This window comes from Poecile atricapillus, chromosome 20 (assembly GCF_030490865.1).
Source record: "Poecile atricapillus isolate bPoeAtr1 chromosome 20, bPoeAtr1.hap1, whole genome shotgun sequence".
Lineage (NCBI taxonomy): Eukaryota > Metazoa > Chordata > Aves > Passeriformes > Paridae > Poecile > Poecile atricapillus.
Window position 1 is genome coordinate 9,465,027 of NC_081268.1, and position 26,430 is coordinate 9,491,456.

General features: G+C 49.6%; 1 protein-coding gene across 1 annotated transcript in view; it reads right to left on the reverse strand.

The window, feature by feature from the left end:
* Positions 1–26,430, reverse strand: part of CACNA1B (calcium voltage-gated channel subunit alpha1 B) — a 182,184-nt gene that overhangs the window by 69,537 nt on the left and 86,217 nt on the right. Inside the window, exons 4-6 of the mRNA XM_058854000.1 lie at positions 26,103–26,255; positions 21,303–21,490; positions 6,315–6,418 (exon numbers count right to left, since the gene is read on the reverse strand). Coding sequence (XP_058709983.1) covers positions 6,315–6,418; positions 21,303–21,490; positions 26,103–26,255 — 445 coding nt within the window. The remainder of the gene's footprint in view (positions 1–6,314; positions 6,419–21,302; positions 21,491–26,102; positions 26,256–26,430) is intronic.

Sequence of the window (26,430 nt, forward strand, 5' to 3'; positions counted from 1 at the left end):
GTGAAAGGAGCTCCACTTGTACTTTCTCATTTCAGGAGATGGGAGAGAGGTTTGGTGAAGCTGGGACTTGTTAAAAAGAAGGTTTTCTATATGAAATGTAATAATAAACCATGTGCATCTCTTCCACTACATCCATCACCATTCAGGAACTGAAATATTCCCCATTTGCTGCAACTGGAAAACTCCCAGAATTTCCCTTTGAAAGCTCTTCAACAAATTTCAGAACACATTCAAAGAAAGGGAGGGAAATTATATCAAAATGCCATATTTCATCTAAAAATATTTCAACTGAAGCTTCTCTGCCAGCTCCAAATGAAAATACAGAGAGCCCATGGGAAGGGTTGGGAGCAGTAAATAGGTTCCCTCTTTTATTCAGCATAATTCCCATTTATGCCATTGACTTGCAAAAATCTCCAGAAAGGAAAAACCTGAGCAGAAATTTTCCGCTTCCTGCCCAGTTTTACCTCCAGGATTTTTTTTCAGAGCTGGTTTCCCACCCTTTGGCCAGTCCTGGGATGTGTGATGATGTTTTTTGTGAGGGTGGGGAGGTCTTGGCACAGAGAAGCTGTGGCTGCCCCATCCCTGGGAGTGTCCCAGGCCAGGTTGGACGTGGTTTGGAGCAGCCTGGGATGGTGAAGGTGTCCCTGCCCACGTTGTAGCTGATTCCACAGGGACAGCAGGAACAAACAGGATTCCAAGGCAGTGCATCCATCATGGAAATCCATCCAGTCAGGCTCCATGTGTCACATTTTTCTCCTCCAGAGTGGCCGGTGCTTAATGTCACCAGGAAATGGATGGTTGTTGCTTTCCACCTTGGGGGGTGGAGGAGTGAAATCAATCTCGGTGTGAAATATTCACTGAAACAGCCGCTCCAGGGCAATTCCAGAGCCCCCTGAGCCACACAAGAGACAGAGGCAGCTCCTGAATAACCACCAGGCTCAGCAAACATAATAAACTAATAAAATTATTATAACCACTTTATCGGGGCTGGACCTAAATTAAAAATCCTGTCACACCAAAGAGGAAAAATAAAAAATAAAAAATCAACAAAGCATCATCTTCATCCCCTGAGTGTGTGATTCACTTTTCTGCCATGGAGCATCCTAAAAGCTCCTCCTGCTTTGGCTTTCATGGCACACACCCAGGGCAGTGATGGCATCCTCAAACCTCTGCAATTCGGGTTTTTGCTGCTCAGAAATCAGCCAGAAACTCTTCCCGTGGCAGAGAGAGATGAGACAGCGCTGCTGATGGCGATTAGCGACTCGTAATTACAGCACAGGTAATTAGCTCCTCATTGAGAAGGATCCCACGTTCGGATCTCGGGAAATCTCAGAAGCGTTGTTGAGAAAGCAGCGGATCTTGGGAGGACTCCCCCAGCCACTCCTGGAAAGCAGCTGCCAAGAACTTTGGGAATTTCAAGTCTTCAAGTTAACATTAAAAAAATAATAATTTAAAAATCCACTGAGTTTTAGGGTTGGCTTGGTCTCCAGCCCGAGTACATCCAAGGAATAAAAAATCCAAGGCATAAAGCCCAGCCTGGATGGCAGGTGGCACCTCGGGACATCCCGGAGAGGAGCCAGGGCAGGAGATGCTGGAGCGAGCTCCTCACTGTTACAAACACAGATTATTTGTATTATTCATATATTTATATATATATATATTGGCTTTTCACAGGTATTGAGATGAATGCTGTATGCATAACGTTAAAATTTGCTGTAATATTCCATATAGGATGTTTGAACTGTCTGTTTAATTAGAATAAAATTCAATAAACAGATGATGGGGACCCTGCTGATTATCAGCACTCACCGTGTGTGGAAGTGCCACAGCTGGGCAAACCTGGCTCCAAGGAGGCGCTGACAAAGGGAGAAAAAGGAGTTCAAAAGCTCCATTTATCTCCTCGCCTCAGCCTCCTGCAATTGCAGGATGAACCTCTGGTTCTGTTCGAGTTTCCACTCCCAGGACAAAGCAGAGGCCCCCAGGAAATTCAAATTTAGGTCTCCTATATATCATTTTTGTATTCCAGGCTTTGATTTCCACTGTGGCTTAAGAGAAGGGCAAATAAAGGAAGTTCAGCTCTCCTGGACTAAATAAAAAACACAGAAGGAGCAAAGGACCCACATTCAGTAGGATCAGTCACTGCTCTCTGCCCCCTCCTGCAAGAAACCAAGAAAGAAAAATTTCACCCTCATTTCATGCTTGCAATGATGGCTTTAAGTTAAAAAGGGTGATGAGCAAAGAAAAGGGGGAAAAAAAAAATTCTGCTCTTTTCTTCTCTTTCCCCTCCCTTTTAAGCACAGCCTTGGAACAGACTAAAAGCAAGGAGAAAGCCAGAATCTCATCTCTTTCCATGATGCAGCTCTTCTGCTGCAAAAAATTAACACCAGGCAAAGTCAGATCCCAGCAGGTAGCAGTGAACTGGGAACAAATGTGCAGGGAAATGAAGAATTGTCTCGGTAATGAGGGGAAGGAGGACACAAGAACACTTTGCCATTGTGACAAATTAATCAGCACCGCTCTCCTCCAGCCTCTGCACGTCTTGCAGGACGAGGTTTTATGATCTCACACTGGCAAAAGTCCTCAGGATGGGAAAATTTGTCATGAAATTCAGCAGGGCAGGGGTTCAGGGAGGTTGGGATGGGGCTGTGCTGGCTCCTGAGGAGCTGCTCCAGCACCAAAAAACCTCAGTGACCCCAGGGATCCCCAGGGAGCCTGGAGCACAGCACAGGGAGGGTGTTTGGTGGGATAAAGCACCCAGGTTCCAGACTGCTCAGAAAAAGGGTGAGAAAAAGAATTAAATCCCTTTTTCCTGTCCCTTTTTCCCTGCCCCTTGTCCCCTGTGAGGTGCCAGCACAGCTGGAGCTGTGTCCCCTGCAGCTCCCGCTGGCTCAAAGCTGCTGCACCCATTCCAAACATCTCCCCACAATCCCTGTGATCCCTTAGGATTTTGGCTTTTATATTTTCCATGTATTTGCAACCCTGCAGTTCTTCAGTGTGTAACTCCAAACTCCACACACACTGGGAGCTGCTGCTGCTTCCCCACTTTGGGCAGACACAGCAATTCCTCTCCAGGCCTGGACACCAAGGACACCTCCCTGCCTCAGGCCCCCAGAGATGGGAACAAAAGGGAGTTGGGGGCAGCAAACTTGGGGGAAATGACTTCATTCCCTGCAGCTGGAATTGGGGGATGAACCCCAATGTGCAAATGGACCAAACTTATAAAAGTGTGAAACCTGTAACCTGTGGTCCATTTTTGGGTGCAGCCCCTGGGGGGCTTTGTCTGCCCAAAATATTCCTAAAGGCCCCTCAATAAATAGAACTGCTTTCTATTTATTTTAATTAATTAATTTAATTAATTTATTTATTTCTGTCTGGCCTCTGTTTTTAGGCAGCCCCAAGAAGGCATCACCTGTCTCAGGTGATCCCATAAAAGATCCAGGACAGAGCAGCTCTGGGGAAAACACCCTCCAGGCCCTGCAGAGCCTCCCCAGCTCAGCCATCACAGCCAGATGAGTAAACCTTGGCAGCAGCCATCCCTCCACTGCCTGGGCTGGAAATACCTCAGGCTCCACCAGAAACATTTGAGGACATGACAAGCGGCATTTTTCACACTCGAGAGGCGCAGACTCCCGGGATCCCAATGCATCATTCAGGGAGCGCGGCCTCTCTGGCCAGAATTCCGCTGTCTCGCCACCCTCAGAGCTCCCCCCGCCTGAATCCGTGCCAAAAAGCACTTAGCCTTGAAATAAGTTCAATCATCTCCCTCCCAGCATCCCAGGATAACATTTATCCTCTTTGCATTGTGTAATCCAAAGCATCGCTTCACCAAGGGATTGTGTGGCACCATCCAGCTCATTACCGGGCACAATTAATACCTGAGCTGGAGGAAACTCCGTAATTCCAGCAGCCTGTGGGATAAACTGGGAGCTGGGATGAGGGGAGATGAGAGGGGAACAGCAGCAGGAGGAGAAAAACAGCGTTGAAGGGGCTGCTGAGGGAGGGAACAGCAGGGAGGCAAAGTGGGAATGGGGATGGGATGGGATCCATGGGATGGGATGGGATGGGATCCATGGGATGGGATCCATGGGATGGGATGGGATGGGATGGGATGGGATGGGATGGGATGGGATGGGATGGGATGGGATGGGATGGGATGGGATGGGATGGGATGGGATCCATGGGATGGGATCCATGGGATGGGATGGGATGGGATCCATGGGATGGGATGGGATCCATGGGATGGGATGGGATGGGATGGGATGGGATGGGATGGGATGGGATGGGATGGGGATGGTGTAGCACTATATTAGGAACAGCAGAAGCACGACACATTCTCTCTGTTGGGTTGCACAAGAGAGCAAGTTTTATTCTTCCAGATCTTCTTTTATAGACAGGTCCGAGAGATAAAACTCCCATTGTCATTAAACCAACACATCACCAGCACTGGACAGTTGGGAACAACAGCCCTTGACTGTTCCTTGCAAGAAAACAACAAGGATCCAAACAACACCTGCAGAGGTTGTTTTCCCTCTCCAAGGACTGTTTGGATTCCTCCTTATGATTTCCCAGGCCACACTTCTCAGGCCAGTCTGAAAAAGTTGTGTGATTTTGTTTCACACAGGCTCAAGGTAATGCCTGAAACCTCAAATCTCTTATTTGACCATTGTCAGTTCCCTCAGGATGGGGATGGAGGTGAGATGGGGATGGGATGGGAATTGGGATGGGGATGGGGTGCCCAGCCCTTGGGGGCACAGGGCAAGAAACCAGAATTAATTCAGAGAAAGATTCACTGTGAGGCAGCACTTCTCAACTCCACATGAGGATTTTTCCCTCCTCGTTGCAAACCATGGGAAGAGTTCAATAAAAAATTCATCAGGATCATCCCAGGGCGTTTTGTGGTCAGAAGTGAAGCCGTGGCATCCCAAGCAGCAAATGACCCCGTGTTCAAGGGACACAGGAGGGCAGCTGGGGTCAGCACTTCCTGCCAGGGTTTGCAGTCAGAACAATCTCGTGGTGCCCCCAGAGGAAGCCAATCTTTATTTCTTTTCTGTGGAAAAGTCGTATTCCCCTTTATTGCTACCTAGACCACACGGAGTTTACAAACGATCTAATAAAGATAACGCCCCGCTGCAGTCAGCACAGAGAGATGCTCCAAGAGAAACACATCATGGATTCCAATTCCTAAACATTTTCACCACTGCAGTTGTTCCACTCTCAGAAAATGCCACCTCAATTTCTGGGAAGCAAGGTGTCCCAGCTTTTGGAACAGGGATAAAATCACCTGAGGGGCTGGAGGGATGGGCCAGTAAAACTTGGTGAGACACAGCCTCTCTCCCAGCCCTCTCCCCTCCTCAAACACTGCTGCCCACAGCCTGTGCTTTGAGGAGGAAAATAACAACAAAATAATACAAATCAGCATTGATGTGTTCTTTAGAAAACACTTTCCTTTCTCCAGTCACTCTAAAAAGGAAGAGGAAAGGTGCAGCACTGAAGGGCTTTTACCACACAGCATCAAGAATTCATTTTTATTTCCCCTGCTGCCAAGAGGCAGAAAAAAACCCCAGGTTTTAACACATCTCTATGATCCCAATCACCTGCATGATCTAAGAAGAAACTCAGTGCAGAATGAGGTGCCAAAGTCTGGGAGCTTTATAGTCCTGGAGTGTGTTAATTCCAGATCACATTTCCCCAGATGCTGGGAATGTTCCAGCTTCAGACTTGGCACCTTGATCCCTGCAAAGGTCCAAACCCAAAACTCAGCTGCAACAAACACCAAACCCCTGGCTGACCCCTGGGGTTTGAGCATCAAGGGACCAAAAAATCCCGGCATTGGCTCAAGCAGGCAGAGATCAAACAAACAAAACAAGTCAACAAAAAATCAAATGCAAGAAAACAAAAAAAACACCACAAATCCCAAACCAGAGATCTTTTAATTGCCTTGAGTTTCAGCTTCCCCTTTCCCCAGGCTGCACCAAATGCATCATTAACATTTCCACATCCCACTCCAGCATTTTATTGGCACCAGCAGGTTCCTGATGGCTTTTCAAGGCCACAAGGAAACGTTGGCTGCACTGACCCAGATCAGTCCAATTCCACAGAGTTCACTTCACTCTTGGGCCTGGATTCAGAATCCTCTCAGTTTTTCACCGGCCTGTTCCCCATCCTGGGGCTGTACAGGAGGAGAGGACAGATGTGTGGGAAGGGGACACGGCGTGGTGTCACCCCTGTCTCTCAGGAATTTCCCCCCCAGTGCTAAAATCAACATATCTTCCCTTCTAATACCCAGGTGGGACAAGAATTCATGTGTGCCTTACCCTGATAAGACGCCCAGCACCAAGTTGAGCATGAAGAAAGAGCCAATGATGATGAGAGGGATGAAGTAAAGCCAGTTCCAGGTATTTCCTGCAGCGTCATTTGTCTGGAAACAGAGGGAGAAGGGAGAGACAAACACAAGAATTACTTCATCTCAGAAAGGAAACAGCACACAGAACCTGCAGGGCTGAGGAGATTCCCCCTGGAATTCCATAGGAGTGTCCACCACTGATGTCCTGGTCAGTCCTGCTGTGTTCACCAGCTGAAATTCCAGCCAAAGAACTGCTTGTCCCAACATCCACACCATGATTTTCCCTCTGCTCTCTCTGTCAGTGACCTGGGGAGGGGATGGAGCTCGCAGGTGACACCAGGTGGGACATGGATGTGCTGGGTGGGTCCACAGGGTCACAAAAACGGGCTGAGGGTCAACAAGGGTCCTGTCCTTGGGGCACAGAGGGACTGGAAACTGGGAAAGGCCCTGGGGGTGCTGGACAGTGGCTGGACACGAGCCCAGGTGTGCCCAGGCAGGCCAGTGGCACCTGGGCTGTCCCAGGAGTGGTGTCAGTACCAGAGCAGGGACCACCCCTGAGCTGGGACACTCAAATCCTGTGTCCAGTTCTGGGCTCCTCAAGAACTTTGAGGGGCTGGAGCGTGTCCAGGGAAGGTAATGGAGCTGGAGAAGGGTCTGGAGCCCCAGGAGGGGCTGAGGGAGCTGGGAAAGGGCTGGAGAATTCCTGAGGGAACTGGGAAGGGGCTGGAGAATTCCTGAGGGAGCTGGGAAGGGGCTGGAGAATTCCTGAGGGAGCTGGGAAGGGGCTGGAGAATTCCTGAGGGAGCTGGGAAGGGGCTGGAGAATTCCTGAGGGAGCTGGGAAGGGGCTGGAGAATTCCTGAGGGAGCTGGGAAGGGGCTGGAGAATTCCTGAGGGAACTGGGAAGGGGCTCAGCCTGAAGCAAAGGAGGCTCAGGGGGAATTTCTGGCTCTGCACAAGTCCCTGACAGGAGGGGACAGCTCAGGCTCTGCTCCCAGGGAACAGGGACAGGTTTAGACTGGATATCAGGGAAAATTCCTTCATGGAAATGCTGCCCAGGGCAGTGATGGAGTCACATCCCTGAAGGGATTTAAAAGCCATGTAGGGGACATGGGTGAGCACTGGGGGAACAAGGACCTTTCCCAAGCTAAACAATAAAGGCCTTTTTAAACCTAAACAATTCCAGGGCTCCAGGCTGACCCTGCTGCAGGACCAAAACACATTTTTAGGTGGCCTAACCCTGTGCAGACCCCCCACAGCAGCCTCCTCCCTCCCCAGCTGGGCTCTAACTCCCTCTGCTCAGCATCAGCACCACGTTCCCATCTGAACTGAGCAGCTCCAGCAGGGAACCACAGCCTCCCCTAAAGCCAGGCAAGCCCAGAACCTGCTCCCACACCGAGAAGAAACCCAGGATCTCTGGAATGACAGAATTCCACATCTGCTCACTCAGCACCTCAGCTCCTGCCAGCCAAACCCGCCCTGAGCAGGCAGCAGAGGGAGATGAACGGGAGGGAAGGCTGCTGGAGTTTATGAGAAAGTTTCTGCATTCATCAGCCACGAGGGAGCTCTTTGGGGAAGTGCTGAAAAGGAAAACGCCACATGGCCATTGACAGAATCCCAGCGCTGAGGAAAATGCAAATCCCTCTCTTGTGCGGGAAGAATGCGGCAATCTGAGGATCTGCTGTTGGGGGGAAGGGAGAAGGGGAGCAAAAAGGAAAGGAAAAGACCTAAACACATTCTCCTCATCCTTCTCCCTCCTCCTGCAGAGTAAAGGGAAACAGGAACTCTGAGCTCTCCTCCCTGCCTGAAGGCAGAACCCCCAGAAAATGCTCTCAAAACACCAACAGGCAAAAGTAGTGAGGTAAAGCCAATTCCAGGTGTTGCCTGCAGCACCTTTTGTCTGGAAACAGAGATAAAGGAGGAGTGGGGAAGTGTCTGGGGCAATTTTCAGAGCAATCCCAGGGTTTTATATTTAGGGGCTGTTGTTCAGCTCTCATCTTGCCCATCGAACATCTCTGGTCACAGCAAGCTGATCCCATCCAGGGAGGGCTCCATGGGTCCCCTCCAGCTCGGGATATTCCATGGTTCTGTGAGGCTGGGAATGCTGTCAGCCAGGCAAGGGGGGCTGCAGAGCCCCTGGGGAGGAGGAAGGAACAGATGGGAGAAGGGAAAACCACATAAACATGCGAAGGGAGTGCAGCGGGTTCGCTGCTGCCAAATGATCGTTTATCATTTATTTCTCCATTTGAAGCCCAAACTTGGCGACAGATCCACAATTCCATGCCACGATCAAAGCCCTTAAAAACGAAATGTGTTGAGATACAACCAATTAAGCACCCATCCCTGAGCATTTGCTGGATTATCTCCTGCTCAGGGCAGGGCCTGGCTCTGCTCTGCCTCACTCACGAGGATCCAGGACAAACTCCACTTTGGATACGGTGACAAACCCCAGGAAAAAGTGCTGACAAACTGCTCCTGAAAAAGCAGATTGCTCTTGGATGTGCCACACCTTTCCCAGAGCTCCAGGTGAGCACAAAGTCCAGCACCAGCTCTGCCACGGGGAGATGCTTTAATGACTCAAAACCTGTTTGCTGCCAGCAAAACCAAACTCCTTCCCCCAGGGAAAACCCCCAGAGTCTCACAGGCAGCTCTGTCTGCCCTGAGCCCTTCATCCACAGAGCCACTGAGCTCACTCATTAAGCAGGAGGAGCCAAGAGATCAAATCAATTTTGATGTTCCAGCTACAACATTTCACGTCTGGCCGTCTGTCAGCGCCACTTGTGCCCACAGAGATGTAACAGGAGGGCAAGAGAAAGGAAATACTCAACACAGTGTGCCAGAATTCCATCCAGAAATTGAGGAGGGGCTCACAGGGGACTCTCACACTGTTCCTGAGCAGATAAAAACAGCCATGGGGCTCTTCACGCCCTGAGCAGTGCCCACAGCTGGCCCCAGGCGTGGAAAGATCCACGTCCCCTAAATGTGACAGCACGAGGAAAACTCACAGAGGGAAACTGAGGCATCTCAGGGGCACTTTCAGGGCCACAGTCATCTCCACCTCAAGCATTTAAAGCTCACACAAACTGTCCAGCCCCTGGAGTGCTCCCCCAAAAATGTCTGAGCTCTGCTCAGCCCCCAGCTGCTCCCACCCCTGATCTGGCACTTGTAGCAGGATGAACCCAGCAGGCTAAAATACCCCAAACCCCAACTCCTAAATCCCCCAAAACATCTCTCCAGCCTGCTCCAGGTGACTCTGCTCCATCACCTGGAGCTGCTGTCCCTGCTGGGGACACAGGACAACCTTTCTCTGGTCACTTCCTATTGAGGCCTTTTGGGGCTACCTAAAAACAGAGGCCAGGCAGAGTTAAGGGAATAAAAAGCAGTTCTGTTTATTGAGGGGCCTGCAGGGACATTTTGGGCAGTCAAAGCCCCCCAGGGGCTGCACCCAAAATGGGCCACAGGTTACAGGTTTCACACTTTTATAAGTTTGGTCCATTTGCACATTGGGGGTTCATCCCCCAATTCCAGCTGCAGGGAATGAAGTCATTTCCCCCAAGTTTGCTGCCCCCAACTCCCTTTTGTTCCCATCTCTGGGGGCCTGAGGCAGGGAGGTGTCCTTGGTGTCCAGGCCTGGAGAGGAATTGCTGTGTCTGCCCAAAGTGGGGAAGCAGCAGCAGCTCCCAGTGTGTGTGGAGTTTGGAGTTACACACTGAAGAACTGCAGGGTTGCAAATACATGGAAAATATAAAAGCCAGAATGCAGGGGCTCTGTCCCCGCTCCTGCAGGTGTCCCCAGGCAGTGCCAGCGCTCCTCTGGAGGTGCAGGGATCTGGGGGGGCACTGCCAGCTGCAGCAGGCTCAGGAGCCAAAGGCTGCTGTCCTGCAGGGAGGATGAATGCCCTGAGCAGCAGAACGGGGCGTTCTCCAGCACAGCACGCTGTTCCTCCCACCACCAGGCCTTTTGTGACCTGTCCAAGAGCAGAGCAAGGGCAGGATTAATCCTCACTTTGTGGCTCAGGCCCTGTTAACAAGGTGCCAGCTGTGTCTGGTTATTAACTCATCCCAAAATGTGCTTTGAAACCATCGACTCCAAAGCAGCCAACTGCTGCTTGCCCTGTGCTGCAGAGCTCAGAAATGCCTTTTTATCACCTCTCATCTCCTCTCCTGCCATGGCCCCCCTTCCCAGGCCATGCAGGGCTGCTCCAAGGGGAGTTTCCTCATCCCTGGAAGTCTCCAAGGCCAGCTTGGATGGGGTTTGGAGCAACCTGGGCTGCTGGGACGTGTCTCTGCCCATGGTGGAGGTGGAATGAGGTGATCTTTAAGGTCTCTTCCAGCCCAATCCAATGTGGGATTCTCACAGTGCTGCAGGACCTGCAGCAGCTCTGCTCCCACCCCGTCCCATGGACAGGAAATGGCCAAAAAATCCTGGGCTGCTCCATCATCCTTCTCCCAACCCACCCCATCCCTTCACTGGCGCCCCAGGGCCTGCTTTTGGCTCCTTGCTCCTGTCGCCAGGGAGCCTCAGGACTCACCAGATCACCCCAGATCACACCTGATCACTCCAGATCATCCCCAGATCACCCCAGATCACTCCAAATCACCCCAGATCACTCCAAATCACCCCAGATCACTCCCAGATCACACCACATCACCCCAGATCACCCAAATCACACCAGATTACACCCAGATCACCCCAGATCACTCCAGATCACACCAGATCACCCCAGATCACTCCAGATCACACCAGATCACACCAGATCACCCCAGATCACCCCAGATCACCCCAGATCACTCCAGATCACTCCAGATCACACCAGATCACCCCAAATCACCCCACATCGATCAAAGGGAGGAGGAGCTGCTTTGGGGGTGAAGGAACTTTCACATTAAAAACCTTTAATGTGAAACACAATTTAGGGGCTGCCAGGTAAATGTTTCCTGAGTGAGGGTCAATAACGGGATTTAATTGGACAGATACAGCCAAACACCACCGAGAATTTGCCTTTAAATCAAAATACAAAATACAGCACACCTAGATTTACTCATTGAATCCAATCAATGGCACAGCCTGACTTGTTCAGGGCAATTAAAGGGTAATATTCCCTTAGTTAAGTGCTTTTGCATTGAGAACTCTCAGCTGTCTTGGGGAGATGAACTCTCTTTACCCTCCGTCTGATTTTTCACAACTCTCTCCCTCACCATTTCTGATAATTAGCAGAGCTATTTATGGGTGATTTATTTCTATCTGCTCCTATTCTTACATTTAAATGAAGGCAGAAATTACTAAGAATAAAATCAAAAATATCACAAGCGTGTACAAGAGCACGTGGAACCTGCCTTACGATAAAAACAGGAGAAAAAACCTTTTTTTTAAAAAAAAAGGCTTTCATCTTTTAAACCTTCTGTAACCTTTCTGACCCAGAAACAGCACTGAGCCTGCACTGAGAGGTCTCTGCTGCAATCCCCAGCATCCCAGGGGGTGAAATTGGGGCACAGCCAGGTGAAAGGTGAGCTGCTCCCACATTCCCCAGCAGAGCAGCGAGAGAAATCCCATTTCTCATATGCCAACCCCTTGTGCTGCTCCACACAGAACAGCAGGACCTGCAGAAAGCCTTTCCTTCCTCTCCCCATCCCAGGTTAAATATGAATTCTTGGCTGGAATCCAGCCCAGTTTCTCTGGTTTCAGATGTTGCAGCCCCATGTTGGGGAGCTCCAGGGTGACCCTCCAGAGCCAAACCCAGCTGGGACAGGAACCCATGGGTGCCCCAGGGCTGTGGCACCCACGGCAGGGACACGGCAGAGCCGGGGCTGCTCTGGGGAAAGGACAGAACTGAAAAGGATTCATGAAATTAGCGATGAGTCTGAATCTGAGCACGGCAGGATGGGGTCAGGCTGGGGCTCAGAGCTTCCCCACCTGGGTCAGCGGGATCAGGGGGGGCAGAGCAGGTGCCACTGCCCAGAGAGGGAGGGAATTCAAGGGAATTCAAGGGAATTCAAGGGAATTCAAGGGAATTCAAGGGAATTCAAGGGAATTCAAGTGGAAGAGCTCCCAACAAGATGCAGGGGACTGGGAACCAAGCTCAAACTCCACTTCTTAGGGTTTTACCTGCTGATGCCTCCTGTGAGGAAAACCCCTCAGCCAGAGCTGGAAGTGGGATGGGCAGGACTTCAGGAACCTCCAAAGTTCAAACAAGCTCCAGACAACAATTTGAGACTGGAGACACAGCCTTAGGCTGCTCCAGGGGAAGTTCAGGCTGGGAATTAGGGGAAAAATCTTCACAGAGAGAGGGATTGAGCACTGGAATGGAGTCAGTGCCCCTGGAGGTGGAAAGGACTGGATGTGACACTCAGGGCTGGAGTGAAAGGACTGGATGTGACACTCAGGGCTGTGGTTTAGTTGACAAGGTCATAGATTGAGATCATTGAGCCCAAAGGTCTTTTCCAGCCCAGTTCTGGGGTTCTGTGATGTGATCTCCTCGCAGAGCACACGGTAACTGTGCCTTTAGGGGTCTGGGCATGAGGAAAGCTCCTGTGGAAAGGGAAGTGTTTCCTGGGAACCCTTTGGGATGGGGGCAGCAGGAAAAGCCCTCAGAGAGTCCCCAGTGGCCTCTGCCCACCCCTCACATCCCAGCCCTGACAAAGCTCAAGCTCCTGGGAAGAGAAATGCAAACCTCTGGCATTTACACTCAAATCCACGCCCTGAGAAGATCCTCTCTCTCTTTGAGGTCTTTGAGCTGCTCCCCTTCTCCTTTTCACACTCACACACACCTTGATCACCCCCCCTTCCCCCTTTAGGATTCTCATTTTCCACTTTTTATTTCCCCTGACAGGACTCAGAAAGTGCCAGAGTGAAGGGAGATAAAATTCCCTCACATACACCAACCCAGAGCTGGGCTTTCCTCTGAAAGCATCCAAATGCATAAAATCAACCCAAATACGAGAAGACTCCGGGTTAAATCCTCAAAGCTGGCAGCATTTTAATTTTGCACAATAGCAGTAGATGTAGGAACACATTTTAACTGTAGTTGTTGCAAGCAATATTAATGTTAATTCAGCCAAGTTTAAATAGAAGCAAATCCTCCCCTTTGTTTCTCTCCTTCTCCAGAGCTGGGGAGGCTGAAAAAGCAAAACCACTGCTGTTTTATGCCTTGATCCAAAGGCTTATGGCACCAATATATCAATACATAAATATGCCAACAGGGTTTCTTGATAAAAAATTCATTCTCTCCCCAGCTAGCGTGAACTCACTCGGCTGCTTTATTCATGAGCCTGCCTGGCACTGGGAAAGCTCTGCCACCATCAAAAATAACAGGCTGGCCAAGGGACTCTGCCTCCTTTGGAATGTTTTTATTTTGATTTCCTAGCCTCTCCTCCCTTTCTTTTATTTTTAAACAGCTGTGGGTTTGAGTTAGGGATGGGAACTCAGTCCAGACTGTTCCTGGTGGGGACAGGTGAGGCACATTCAAGGTGAGGAAGGTCAGGCCTGTGGCTGGGGTTTCCAAGAGGAAGTTTTGCCCCAGTAAAACCTGCCCAGCCCCTCTCTGAGCACCTCAGACACTTATCTGGAAGAAAAGGAGGATTTAAGGCCAGGTTAGATGAGTCTTGGTGTGGTGGGAGCTCTCCCTGTCCTCAGCAGGGAGCTGAGAATGGCAATGGGATGGTTTTAAGGAGCTGTTTGTACCCTCGGTGCTTTCAAGTTGAGCTGCAGTGGATTTCTCCAGCTGGAGGTGTTTTTCTTGGCAAGCCCCCGTGATTTTGCTGCTGTTAGGAGAGGTTTCATTGCTTTTCAGAGAGGAACTGCTGCCTTGAAGAGACCCTTGAAGTTTGTCTGATTCATGTCACCCTCCTGCTGCATATCTGAAATGTCTCCCATTAAACCTGGAGGTGGCCACCCCACAGTCATTGGGAATAAATCCTCCCTGAGACATTAAACAAACCCCAGAAGATTCAGGGAGGTGCTTCAGCTCCTGCTCAGCTTCACAGGCTTGTTCTGAGCAGGGTAATTTCCCTGAGCAGGGCTGGGAAGTCTCAATCCTCTCAGGCTTGGAGGGAATGCCCACGTGGGGTCCCAGCTGGATGGAGAGCACAGCCACAAACACGCACAGCTCTTGGCGTTTAAATATTCCTCAACTTAAAAATTGAAATTTTTAGCCTTAGGTTTGCTCCACACATTTCCTACTCCAGCATCTCTGGGTTTCTGCAAACCAGAGGAGGGGGCAGGCAAAGCCTGTATCCCTTAAAAGAGCTGGGAATCAGCCCTTTGGCAAACTGCAGCTCTCCAGAATCCAGGAGGAAAGCGGGAATAATGGATATCAGCCAGGGCAGGACTGGTGCAGGATTCTTGTGCTGACAGCTCACACAGGATCCATCAGCTCTGCAGATTCCCCCTTTCCCCACGGGCTTTCCTCTCACAGAAGCTTGTGCTGCTTGCTCAGTGCTCCACGAGGGATTTTTCCTACAAATCTGAGGATGCTGACACTGATTTGTGACACTCCTGGACTGCACAGACCCAACCAGTTCCCATCAGTAACGAGTTTGGTGCTCCAAAAACTGGAATGAGGCTTCTCCCTGGGGAAAAGGGAGTTGGGAAATCCACTCCACCTCCTGCTCAGGAGAGTTTGGACACAGAGCTCCAGGGAGGGGTTTAAGGCACGGAGAAATTTGGATATTTTTACACACATGGGTGGTAGGTGAGTCTGTTTACACAAGAATTTCTGAAATTTGAGGTGCTGAGATGTCTCTCACACACCAGTGACCAGCAAAGTGAATAAAAATTGACCTAAAATACTGATTTTTCTACATAATAATAAATCTGTCTGATACTCAAAAAAAAACTCCACAGGTTGTAACAACAAAATGGGATGGAGGAGGTTTAAATCCAGCAGGAAACACGGATAAAATCCACATCACAACTGGCAAAAAGTCTGTGTGCCAGCACAGAGGGACACAGAGGCCACGTGTGGGCTCTCTCTGTTGGGATGGGTTTCGCACATCCAGAATTCCCACCGTGCTTTTGTGCTCCATCAATAGTTTGTCTCGGGGTTTGGGGTTTTTGTGCAAGGCTTTGGTCACCCCTAAAAGCACCTAAAAGGTTTTTTCCCTTCCTCCCCAGCCTTTCCCTCTCAAACCAAGCCTGCACTGGAGCTGCTGCCAGGCTCTTGGCTGCCTGCTCCAAACCCTGCCATCACTGCCCTACTTTCCTGCTCATGATTGGTGATACCGAGCCTCAAAATCAACAAAATCAACATTAACCCCACAGCCACAGGCTGGGAATTATCATTTATGTGGTTGCTGAAGGTGGCTGGTTCTTATTAGCAAATTCAAATCACCCTAACTCGATAGCGAGTGCAATTGAGCACTAACAGCATTAGGAGATTTTTTTTTTTCTCTCCTTTCTGAAGCTGCAGGGAGGAAGAGAGAGAGCACAATGGCAGCGTGCACAGCTCAGGAGCTCAGCTCCCATCTCCATCACTGGTGCAGACAGCAGCAGGTGACATTGGCTTTGCCCCCAGCACCTCCAGGAGCAAATTCACAGTGACAAGAGAAGTTCAGCACTGGTGAGCACCGAGGCCCAGGGGTAACCTCTGCCTAGCTCAGGGCTGGGGGGGATTTGACACTAAATCTGTGGCCCAGCTGTGAGGCAGATGCTGTGTGCTCTTGGCTCTGAGATGCTCTGAAAAGCTGAGAGATGAGAACAGGCTCTGCTGCAGACAAAAGCAGGGTGGAATTCTTTCACACACCTCTGGGCACTGCATGTTTCAGCTTTCATTTCTCATCTCTTGGCTCCTCCCTTCCACGTGTGCTCCATCATTGGATCCCCAGGGAATGGGCACGGCCCCGAGGATTAATTAACCATTCCATAATTCTATGAAACACCCCAAAAAGGCCCATGTGAGCTCTCCAAGCTGGGACCAGAGAGTCTCTTCTGCCCCTACAGCCCCAACACCATCCCACCAGCAAAACCATCCCTGCCTTGGGCTGGAAATGGAACAACAATCACATGCCAGCCTTTCATTTCTGTATCTTCTTCAGAATAAAGAAATTCAAAGACACAAAAAAGGAATGAAAAACACTGAGTGAATCATAAGCTATTTTAATTCAGGGAAGGTAAAGTTCCGGTTGGGATTCAATTTAAGGTAGATTTATATCTTGTTTGAGCTGTTCATCCTTACTCACAAGCATATTAGGTTAGGCCCAGTCCCCAGTCATGGAAGACCCACTGGACACTAATATTTGGCAGCAGGAAATAGAAGAAACACTAAAATCTCTTGCCATTAAGATCAAAAGAGAGCGAGGGTGCACTTTGACATTTCTCCTCTCCTGCAAGGAGCCCCTGCTTTGCAAAGCAAATTCCACCGTGGAGCTTTGAACTCCTGGAGAGGAAGGATGAAAGGGGGAAGTCAGCACTGAGGTTTCTGACAGCTCCAGATGGAGCACCTTTGATTTTCCAGGACCACAAACACAGTTCTCAATTCCTTGGAAGTTCCTGGGGCAAATCAAAGGCCTGAGTGCCCCTCACAGAGGGAACAGAGCAGGGAAAACCCTGCTGGCTCTGAAGGAGCCCCAACCCCTTCCCAATCCAGCCAGGATCCCAGGGAAAGCTCTGAGCTCCAAACTCGTCCCTGCAGCTCCCTCTTTGGAAGGAATACTCTTTGGAAGGAATGCTTAGACTCGGCCTAGCAAAAGAATTCTTTTGATTGAGGAATTCATGGGCAGGCACAGAAGTTTTCAGGCTTTTTTCCCTTTGCAGAAAAAGGGGGAGCTACCCCAGGGGAGGGTTTGATGATGGACAACAAGGTTCTTGCTTGGGCAGAACTGGGGATTTCTGCTCAGAAAAGGAAACCAGAGTTGTTCTATTGCCTCTTTAAAAGATTTTCCACTTCCACAGAGCCCATATTAGCAACAGATGAATCACTGTCATTCACAAACACCAAGCACATAAACAAGAGGATCTAAAATGATCCAGAAATTATCTTAATTTAAAAACTAGGGCTGGAGGGAAAACAGGGCTCAGGAGGACTCCGATCCCAGGCTCCCAAAGCTTCTCCTGAGCAATGGCATCGCTTCCTCCCACCCCAGCACAATGATTTCTTCACCCAGACTCTGCCCTTGGAGTCCACCATGGGAAATATTCTCCCTCAGCAGCATCCCCCAGCTCCAGCAGCCCCTGGTTATTATATTATTATATAATATAATATATAGCCCCTGGTTATTGTATTATATTGTATTGTATTGTATTGTATTGTATTATATTGTATTATATTGTATTATACTGTATTATACTGTATTATATTATATTATATTATATTATATTATATTATATTATATTATATTATATTATATTATATTATATTATATTATATTATATTATATTATATTATATTATATTATATTATATTATATTATATTAATTGTATTGTAATATTATATTTATATTTATATTTATATTTATATTTATATTTATATTTATATTTATATTTGTATTTATATTTATATTTATATTTATATTATATTTATATTTATATTATATTTATATCATATTTATATCATATTATATTATATTGCTGTCAGAGCCTTGCACAAAGTCAGCTCTAGGGCATTGCCCCCCACACCCAGCTGCTATTGCAGCAGATTCTTCCCGAATTTCATGGTCCAGAAAATATTATTATTTTTATACCTATTCTAATACATTCCCTGATGAATGTATTAATAAATTAGTAAATGGGGGTGCTCCATTTGCTGGGAAAAAAGGGTTCTTCCCCATCACCAAATTTCCTAAATCACCTGTTGCTCCCTGGGCACGTTTGAGCACAAAGAATCCAAAATCTGCTCCCAGAAGAGCTCGGTTGCAGTCATTGTTGCTTTTGTGCTGCTGTGGCAGGAAAATCTTTTCCCCAGTTTATTGGTGAAGAATTTCACCCTACTGATGATTCACACATAAACCATCCCCCGGATAAAGCCTTGCTAGAAAGCTTCCAGGGGCCCCAATTAAAAGGAAAAGTCTCTGGAAGGATAAAGAGGGGATCAGCAAGGGAAAAACAGGTGGAGGTTTGGGATCTTGTTCTCTGCTTGCTCTCCTAATTCCTCAGTTTGTCACAGGACAAGGAGAGAACATTTTCAAGGCAGATTTCCGACTGCAAAGGCTGTGCTGGAGCCTTTGGTGCTGTGACTTTCTAAATGTGTAGGAAAGCTGGATCTGGACCCCCCATAAAGTCACCTCAATCCTTTGGAAATGATGGAATAATCCTTCACAACAAACCCCTGGCTTTGGACAGACCTGAGCCAACCCCAACCCCTCTTTCCTCAACACCAAACTCCTCAGTTTGCCCAATGCCACCACAGACCAACTTTTTCAGCCAGCAATCTCCTTTTGGGACAGAGCAAAGCCTCCCAGATTTCAATTTCTGAAAATTTCAATTACTGAAAGCCACTGAAGCAATCGCAGCCAGTGCCTGATCCCTGGCAGCAGCACTCCCCACTAAAACCCCAATAAAACCCTGCTCCCCTCGACACCCCCAGCCCCAGCAGAGCAGGGAGAGGGGAGTGAGGATTCTCTTGATGCAGGAGGATCAATCCAGCTCCGTTTTTGCAGCAGGAAATGAAGGGGCCATTAAGGAAGGAGTTGTAACCTCAGCCTTCCCCTAATGGCTCTCGGTCCCAGACTGCCTGGCAGCGCAGGGATTTCGGTCCCAGCAGGGCTGGCTGCTCCAGCAGCAGCAAGGGAGGGCTTTGGACAAGTTTGGACAAATCTACCCCAGTCAGGACCAGCCTGTGCTGGTGGCACTCAGGGCAAGGGGTGAAGGAAAGGCTCAGCTAAACCTGAGGATTTGCAGCTTTTATAGAATCACAGGTTTGGGTTGGGAGGGACCCTAAAGATCAGCTCACCCCACTCCTGCCCTGGGCAGGGACAGCTCCCACTGCCCCAGGCTGCTCCAGCCTGGCCTTGGGCACTGCCAGGGACCCAGGGACAGCCCCAGCTGCTCTGGGCACTCATGGGAAGGAGGGAGAGGGATTTTTTTTATGGGCAGAGTGACAGAAGAAGGGGCAATGATTTCAAACTGAAAGAGCAGAGTTTGATGGGATCTTGGGCAGGAATTGTTCCTGGCAGGGTGGGCAGGCCCTGGCACAGGGTGCCCAGAGCAGCTGGGGCTGCCCCTGGATCCCTGGCAGTGCCCAAGGCCAGGCTGGACAGGGTTTGGATCACCCTGGGATGGTGGAAGTGTTCCTGCCATGGCTGGGGTGGGATGGGATTATCCCTTCCAACCCAGACCATTCTGATTCTGTGAGCTGTGCACAGCCTGACAATGCATCCACAAACACCCCACGGATTTTCAGTCACTGCTGCAGCATAATCTGGGCTTTTGTCTCCTTTTTCAGTTTGATGAACTTGGAGTAGGCACAGAAGATGCCAAACCAATAAACAAGTGGCCAGAAAACAGCACATGACTGAAGCTGTGAAAAGGCTGAGGGCTGCACAGAGTGGATCTTCTCCACCCACAGCTTCTCTCTGTTTCCAACCTGCAAAAGCACAGCCAGGGCCTCAGCAAGCAGAGCAGCACAGGGAGGGGCTGACAGCACCCAGGGACAAGGGACAGGTGGCAGGGATGGCTCCTGGCACCAGTTACTGCTGCTGAGTGTCCCATGGCACAGCACAAACCACTCACCCTCCCTTGGGGAGAACACCCAGAGCCCCTCAGATCCACCAGATCCAAACATCAAACCCTGAGCTGGGTGCTCAGACACGAGAAATCCAGCTCTGCATCTGCTCCAGGCACCTGCTCCCAGTTCATGGGTACCTGGAATGAAACTACAACAGCTGCAAAGCAACCCCCAAAATCGATACCCCCATAGTAAGGTCGGGGTTCTGCACGTGGCACAAGAGCTGGGCTGGGAGAAGATGATCTCATACACCACATATTGATTAATCAATTCCAGCCAGGATGCTAATGGGCTTTTCTTACAACACTTGGCACCAGGAGGAAGGAGCAGGAATGCTGAATGAGAAGGGGAGAAATTGGTGGTGTGGTGAAGCTTTGGGGTGAGGGGAGAAATGCAGCGGGAAATCTGGAGATGGCTTTAAGTGGTCAGAGACTGGGAATAAATGGAGGAACTGAGCAACAGAGAGAGAGAAGGGAATAAATCAGATTTATTGGCTCCAAACAGAGCAGAATTGTACCTGGCAATTCACTGTGGCTGAGGATAATCCTTTCCTGTTGCTACAAAAGCCCTCCCAGGAAAGACTGCAAGGGCCCAGCATGGCTCTGGAGTCTGTGATGAAGAAAACTGAGCACAGCCTCATCCCTCCAGCCACAGAAATGGGCTGAGGGCATCAGCAATGCCTGACCTGGGGTGTTTTCCACATAAACTACACCCTGAAATGAGCATGGCACTGGCTGGAAGCCAGCAGAGGCTGGGGGAAATCGTCCTGCTCTTTGGAAAACTGGGAAGAGCAGAACTGAGCGGCCAAGAGGTTGTGCCAGGGAAATTCAGCCTGGTGCATGTTCTCTACAGCCCCAGAGTCATGCCAGGGGTGAAGGTGAGAGGCAGGGCTTTGTAAAACCAGACTGGACTAACCAAAACCAGCCCTGGAGCTCAGTGCTACGAAGTTTGATCAACAAAGGCTACACCCAGTCAGGAGAGGAAACCTCCAGGTACAAAATATTGAGGAGTTGCTTCTTTTGCTGCCCAATTTTGGATTTTCTGTGAGAACCTGCTCCTACTCACCCAGCAGAGCACGGGAGCACCTGGGGTGTCACCACCTGCTGCACTCCTGCCACCACACATCCCATTGCAGCCTCAAAGCGCCGCAGACTCAACCAGAAACAGACCCTCAGGAAAAGGGGAACAATCCTCCAGAAAATCAGGGCTTCAGGAGGGGAAAACCACACCAACAAAATGACTTTTTTCTTCCAGAACCATCTCTTCCCAAGCAACAGGTGCCAGCCCCAGCAGAGGACTCACGTTGTAGAGGATGTCGGTCCAGCCCTCCATGGTGATGCACTGGAAGACGGTGAGCACAGCGAAGAGGATGTTGTCAAAGTTGGTGATGCCGTAGTTGGGGCCCTGCCAGTACTCCCTGCACGTGGTCCCGCTCTCACACTGCCTGGCAGGAGGCTCCTCTCCACAGGGAAAGTCCCCCACCTCCTCACCTGCAGAGAGGGAAGAGAAGTTACTGGTTGGAACCATCCTGAGAAGCTCCTGAGTGAAACCATCCTGAAAAGTTCCTTATTGGAACCATCCTGAGAATTTCCTGCTTGGAATCATCCTGAGAAGTTCCTGACTGAAACCATCCTGAGAAGTTCCTGACTGAAACCAGGAAAAGTTCCTTATTGGAACCTTCCTGAGAAGTTCCTGATTGGAATCTTCCTGAGAACTTCCTGATTGGAACCATCCCGAGAAGTTCCTGACTGAAACCATCTTGAGAAGTTTCTGATTGAAACCATCCTGAGAAGTTCCTGACTGGAACCATCCTGAGAAGTTCCTGTCTGGTGCTGCTGCATCCTCCTGGCACCACTGCAAGGATTAAATTCACATTTCAGGTTTCTTTGTGCCACTATGGACATGGAAAAGTTGTTGTGCCCGTGTGATCATTTCCACACTGCTGGGCTGTGAGATGTGGGTCAGTGCAGGGTGGAGCAGAGTGCCCAAAATTCAGAGTTTGCCATCTCACATCATGGAAATGTTTGGGTTGGAAAAGACCTCTAAGATCATCAAGCACAACCATCAACCCAGCACCACTAACCCATGTCCCCAAGTGCCACATCCACACGTTTTTGAGCACTTCCAGGGATGGGGTCTCCACCCTGGGCAGCTCCTTCCAGGGTCTGACCACCCCTTCAGTGGGGAAATTTCCCCTCATCTCCAGTCTAAACCTCCCCTGGTGCAACTTGAGGCCATTTCCTCTTGTCCTGCCACTTGTTATCTGGGAGAAGAGGCCTCCAAACTGCAAATAATTTCTGGCTCATGACAGCTCAGTACATCTGAAGGGCCTGGAAATGCTGTAAGAGCAGCATGACAAAAACATTTATGTTTTTGGGGATTTTTTTACATATTTTTTTTTTTTTTACATAACACGTTTATGATAATGGAGCAGCAAACAGCACAAAATCCAATTCACCAGGGGGGGGAAAGCAGGAGCAACGCTAACAAGAATTAGGAATAATAATTCCACAGAGCAAAGCCTGCAGGAGGAAAGCAAAACTGTCACGGTGGAGCAGGATATAAGTGTGTGTAGATATATAAATATATATATGTGACACTTTCCTGTTGACTCAACACCTCGGTGCAGGGCAGACCTCCAGCTCCCAGATGGGTCACTACAGGCTCTCACAAGGGCTTGGTGAGAGAAGAAAATGCCAAAGCTGGCTCCTGCTGACCATTTGTGAGTGTGCATTAAAAGAGGATCCAGTTTCATCTCGGTTTTGCCTTTTGCTGCCAGGGAATTCTCTGAAAATGCACATCTACCACAAAGGGGTGGGTGGGGGATTTTTTTCCTTTTATTTCAAAGAGTGACCAGAACTGGCCCTTACTCCTCATGGCTGGAGGAGACAGAGAAAGGAGGAATCTCAAGGAAAAATGGGAAATAAATGTGGTGCTCTCCTGGAGCAGCTTTGGGGCATTTGGGCTGGGTCAGGTGCTTAAAAATAATCCTGTGTCAGCAGAACAGGACAGCGAGGAGGGTGCAGGGAGAGGGAAACAAGACTGGAGCATGCTCTGCCATTGAGATTCACCCATTTTTCATTAAAATAATGACATGTTTCCAGCTCAGAGCAGTCAGGCTGGAGGGGAAAAGCCTTGAATTTCCCTTTGGCCATATTTTGGTGCCCAGCACCCCTTTGTGCTGCAGTTCATCACTGACCCAGCCAGGCCACGGGCTCAGCAGAGCAGCACTCGGTGCTGACACCTCTGTTTGGTCCTCTCATGATGCACAGTTGATACCTCTGGCTCCTGATTCCAGGAGAATTCCCAGGGGTTTGCTGGCTTTGGGGATTTGGAACAGAAAGAAGCAGGAGCAGCTTTCCCTCCTCCCATTTTCCACCCCCTACCAGAGGCATCCCTTTAATGAGTTCACATTTCCACCCTGAGGCTGCTTTGGAGCCGTGGGCTCTGCCCAGGCTCCTTAATGCACCTCTGTGGAGATGAGGAGCACTTAGGTTTTAAAGAGCTTTGTGGGTTGTCCTGCTGCTCCCAGGGGATGCAGTGCCAGGAAAGCTCAGCCCACTCCCCTTTCCAGAAACACCACTTGGAATGGATCCCCAGAACTCACCCAAAGCCAGCCCAGCAGCCCCAGAGCACGGGGTGAGCAGGCACAGGCACCTCTGAGGCTGCTGAGGGGCTTTGGGAACTGGGATCAGCAGAGCTGGAAATCAGCAGAGCTGGAATCATCAGCAGAGCTGGAATCAGCAGCAGAGCTGGAATCAGCAGAGCTGGAATCATCAGCAGAGCTGGAATCAGCAGAGCTGGAATCATCAGCAGAGCTGGAATCAGCAGAGCTGGAATCAGCAGCAGAGCTGGAATCATCAGCAGAGCTGGAATCAGCAGAGCTGGAATCAGCAGAGCTGGAATCATCATCAGAGCTGGAATCAGCAGAGCTGGAATCATCAGCAGAGCTGGAATCAGCAGAGCTGGAAATCATCAGCAGAGCTGGAATCAGCAGAGCTGGAATCATCAGCAGAGCTGGAATCATCAGCAGAGCTGGAATCAGCAGTGCTGGAATCAGCAGAGCTGGGAATCAGCAGAGCTGGAATCAGCAGCAGAGCTGGAATCAGCAGAGCTGGAATCAGCAGAGCTGCAATCAGCAGCAGAGCTGGAATCAGCAGAGCTGGAATCAGCAGAGCTGGAAATCAGCAGAGCTGGAATCAGCAGAGCTGGAAATCAGCAGAGCTGGAATCAGCAGAGCTGGAAATCAGCAGAGCTGGAATCATCAGCAGAGCTGGAATCAGCAGAGCTGGAATCAGCAGAGCTGGGAATCAGCAGCAGAGCTGGAATCAGCAGAGCTGGAATCAGCAGCAGAGCTGGAATCAGCAGAGCTGGAATCAGCAGGGCTGGAATCAGCAGGGCTGGAATCAGCAGAGCTGGAATCAGCAGAGCTGGAATCAGCAGCAGAGCTGGAATCAGCAGAGCTGGAAATCAGCAGAGCTGGAATCAGCAGCAGAGCTGGAATCAGCAGAGCTGCAATCAGCAGAGCTGGAATCAGCAGAGCTGGAATCAGCAGCAGAGCTGGAATCAGCAGAGCTGGAATCAGCAGGGCTGGAATCAGCAGCAGAGCTGGAATTAGCAGCAGAGCTGGAATCAGCAGCAGAGCTGGGAATCAGCAGAGCTCCAGCTGTGCTCCCAATCCCGGGCTGGAACTCACCCAGCCAGCGAGAGGTGCACACACATGAGGTTACCCATGGCAAGAACCTGTCCCCAAACCTGTCCCAGAACCTCTTGGCCACCACTGATGGCAGAGATGAGTCTGCAGGGAGCACACATGGCTTTGGGGACGATGTTTGCCTTTTGCGCTGGGGAGGGAAGAAAATCCTCCCTCCTCAGGTGAGGGAGAGCCTGGGGCTCTGCCTGCAGCTGCCTCCTGCTCTCAAAGGATGCACAAACATCCCCTGCCTTGTTTGCAGCCTGACAGAACTGAAAATGCTCCTGGAAAACCTGGACCCTGCTCCTGATTCCATCCTCGCCACCACCTCTGCTCGCTGCTCCCTCCACACCCTGTCACTGCTGTCCCTGTCCCCTGGCATCACAGCCCCTCACACAGAGACTTTTACCTCCTACAGATCCAGTCCAAAAACTCATTTCCTCCAGGAACTGCCAGGATTTTCTCACAACTCCCAACTCTCCTTCACAACCTGTGTTGTGTTTTTCCAGAGTTCCACAGGAACACGAGCGATTCCCTTTGCAAATCTCTGTGTACACTGAACTGTTCCCATCAGAAAGCACCGTGAAAGATGCCCAGAGATTTGGCAGGGATGTTGTTTTATTACCATTGGATTGCATGGAAATAAATCAATATTAAGACCTATTAGTGATAATGACTGGAAATACAAGGCTGTGTTTTAAAGGAAGTCAATTGCACCTTAAAATGTAATGGTTCGGAGACAAGAACATTTTAATGTGTGTTATCAGATAACAAACATATATTAGCACTACTCTAAAGGAATGAGGTGGAACGAGATGATCTTTAAGGCCCCTCCCAGCCCAAACCATTCCATGATTCCATGATTTGACACACAAAAATCTCTGGGATCCTCCTTCTCCACCTCCATCTTCCAGGGTTTATCACTCAGTCACAGGCAGACTCATCATTTACTCTTCAGTTCCCAATTTCCCTTCTCTGAAGGTCATTTTTATCCTTTCTCCATCAAAGGATTCCTTGCCTCCCATCCATTGCCATTTTATTTTTTGTTTGCTCCCAGACTTTTCAATCTTTTACTATTCCACACCCAAGTTTCCCCAGAAACCTTCCCAGGAAACTCAGCCATTAATTAATGTGAAACAACAGGAATTTGGTTCTGTGCTTTTGCTCAGAAAAGAATTCTTTTGGGACAAGAGGCCCTAAGAATTTTCATCTCACTCTTGGGCAGACTGGGAGCAGCCCAGAGGCCTCACAGAGAGGAGAATTTGTCCCAGTCCATGTAGAATGGGCAAAAAATTCTGTAAACTCTTGGAATATATGGGTGAAGAGGGAGAGAATGCAGGGAGTGTGGAAGAGGCAACAGGAGAAGCAAAACAGGAGCAGGACAGAAAGGTGCAAAGGGCAGAGCTCACCTGTCTCGTTGGAAAAACAGGTTTTATGGAATTTGCCCATGTAAAACTCCAGCCCAATGATGGCAAACATCACGATGGCGAAGAAGAGGAGCAGCCCAATCTGCAGCAGGGGCACCATGGCCTTCATGATGGACTTGAGGACAACCTGCAGGCCTGTGGGGACACAAAAACACCTCAGGGAGGGAAGGAAAACGGAGCCTTGGGAGTGGAGAGAAGGGGAAGAGCGGCCCAGCACAGGATGCTCAGCTGATCAAATCTATCAGAATATTCAAGCTGAAAAGCCTGAAGGCTGCAAAATTCATCTCTCAGGTCTTCACACCTCAGAGAG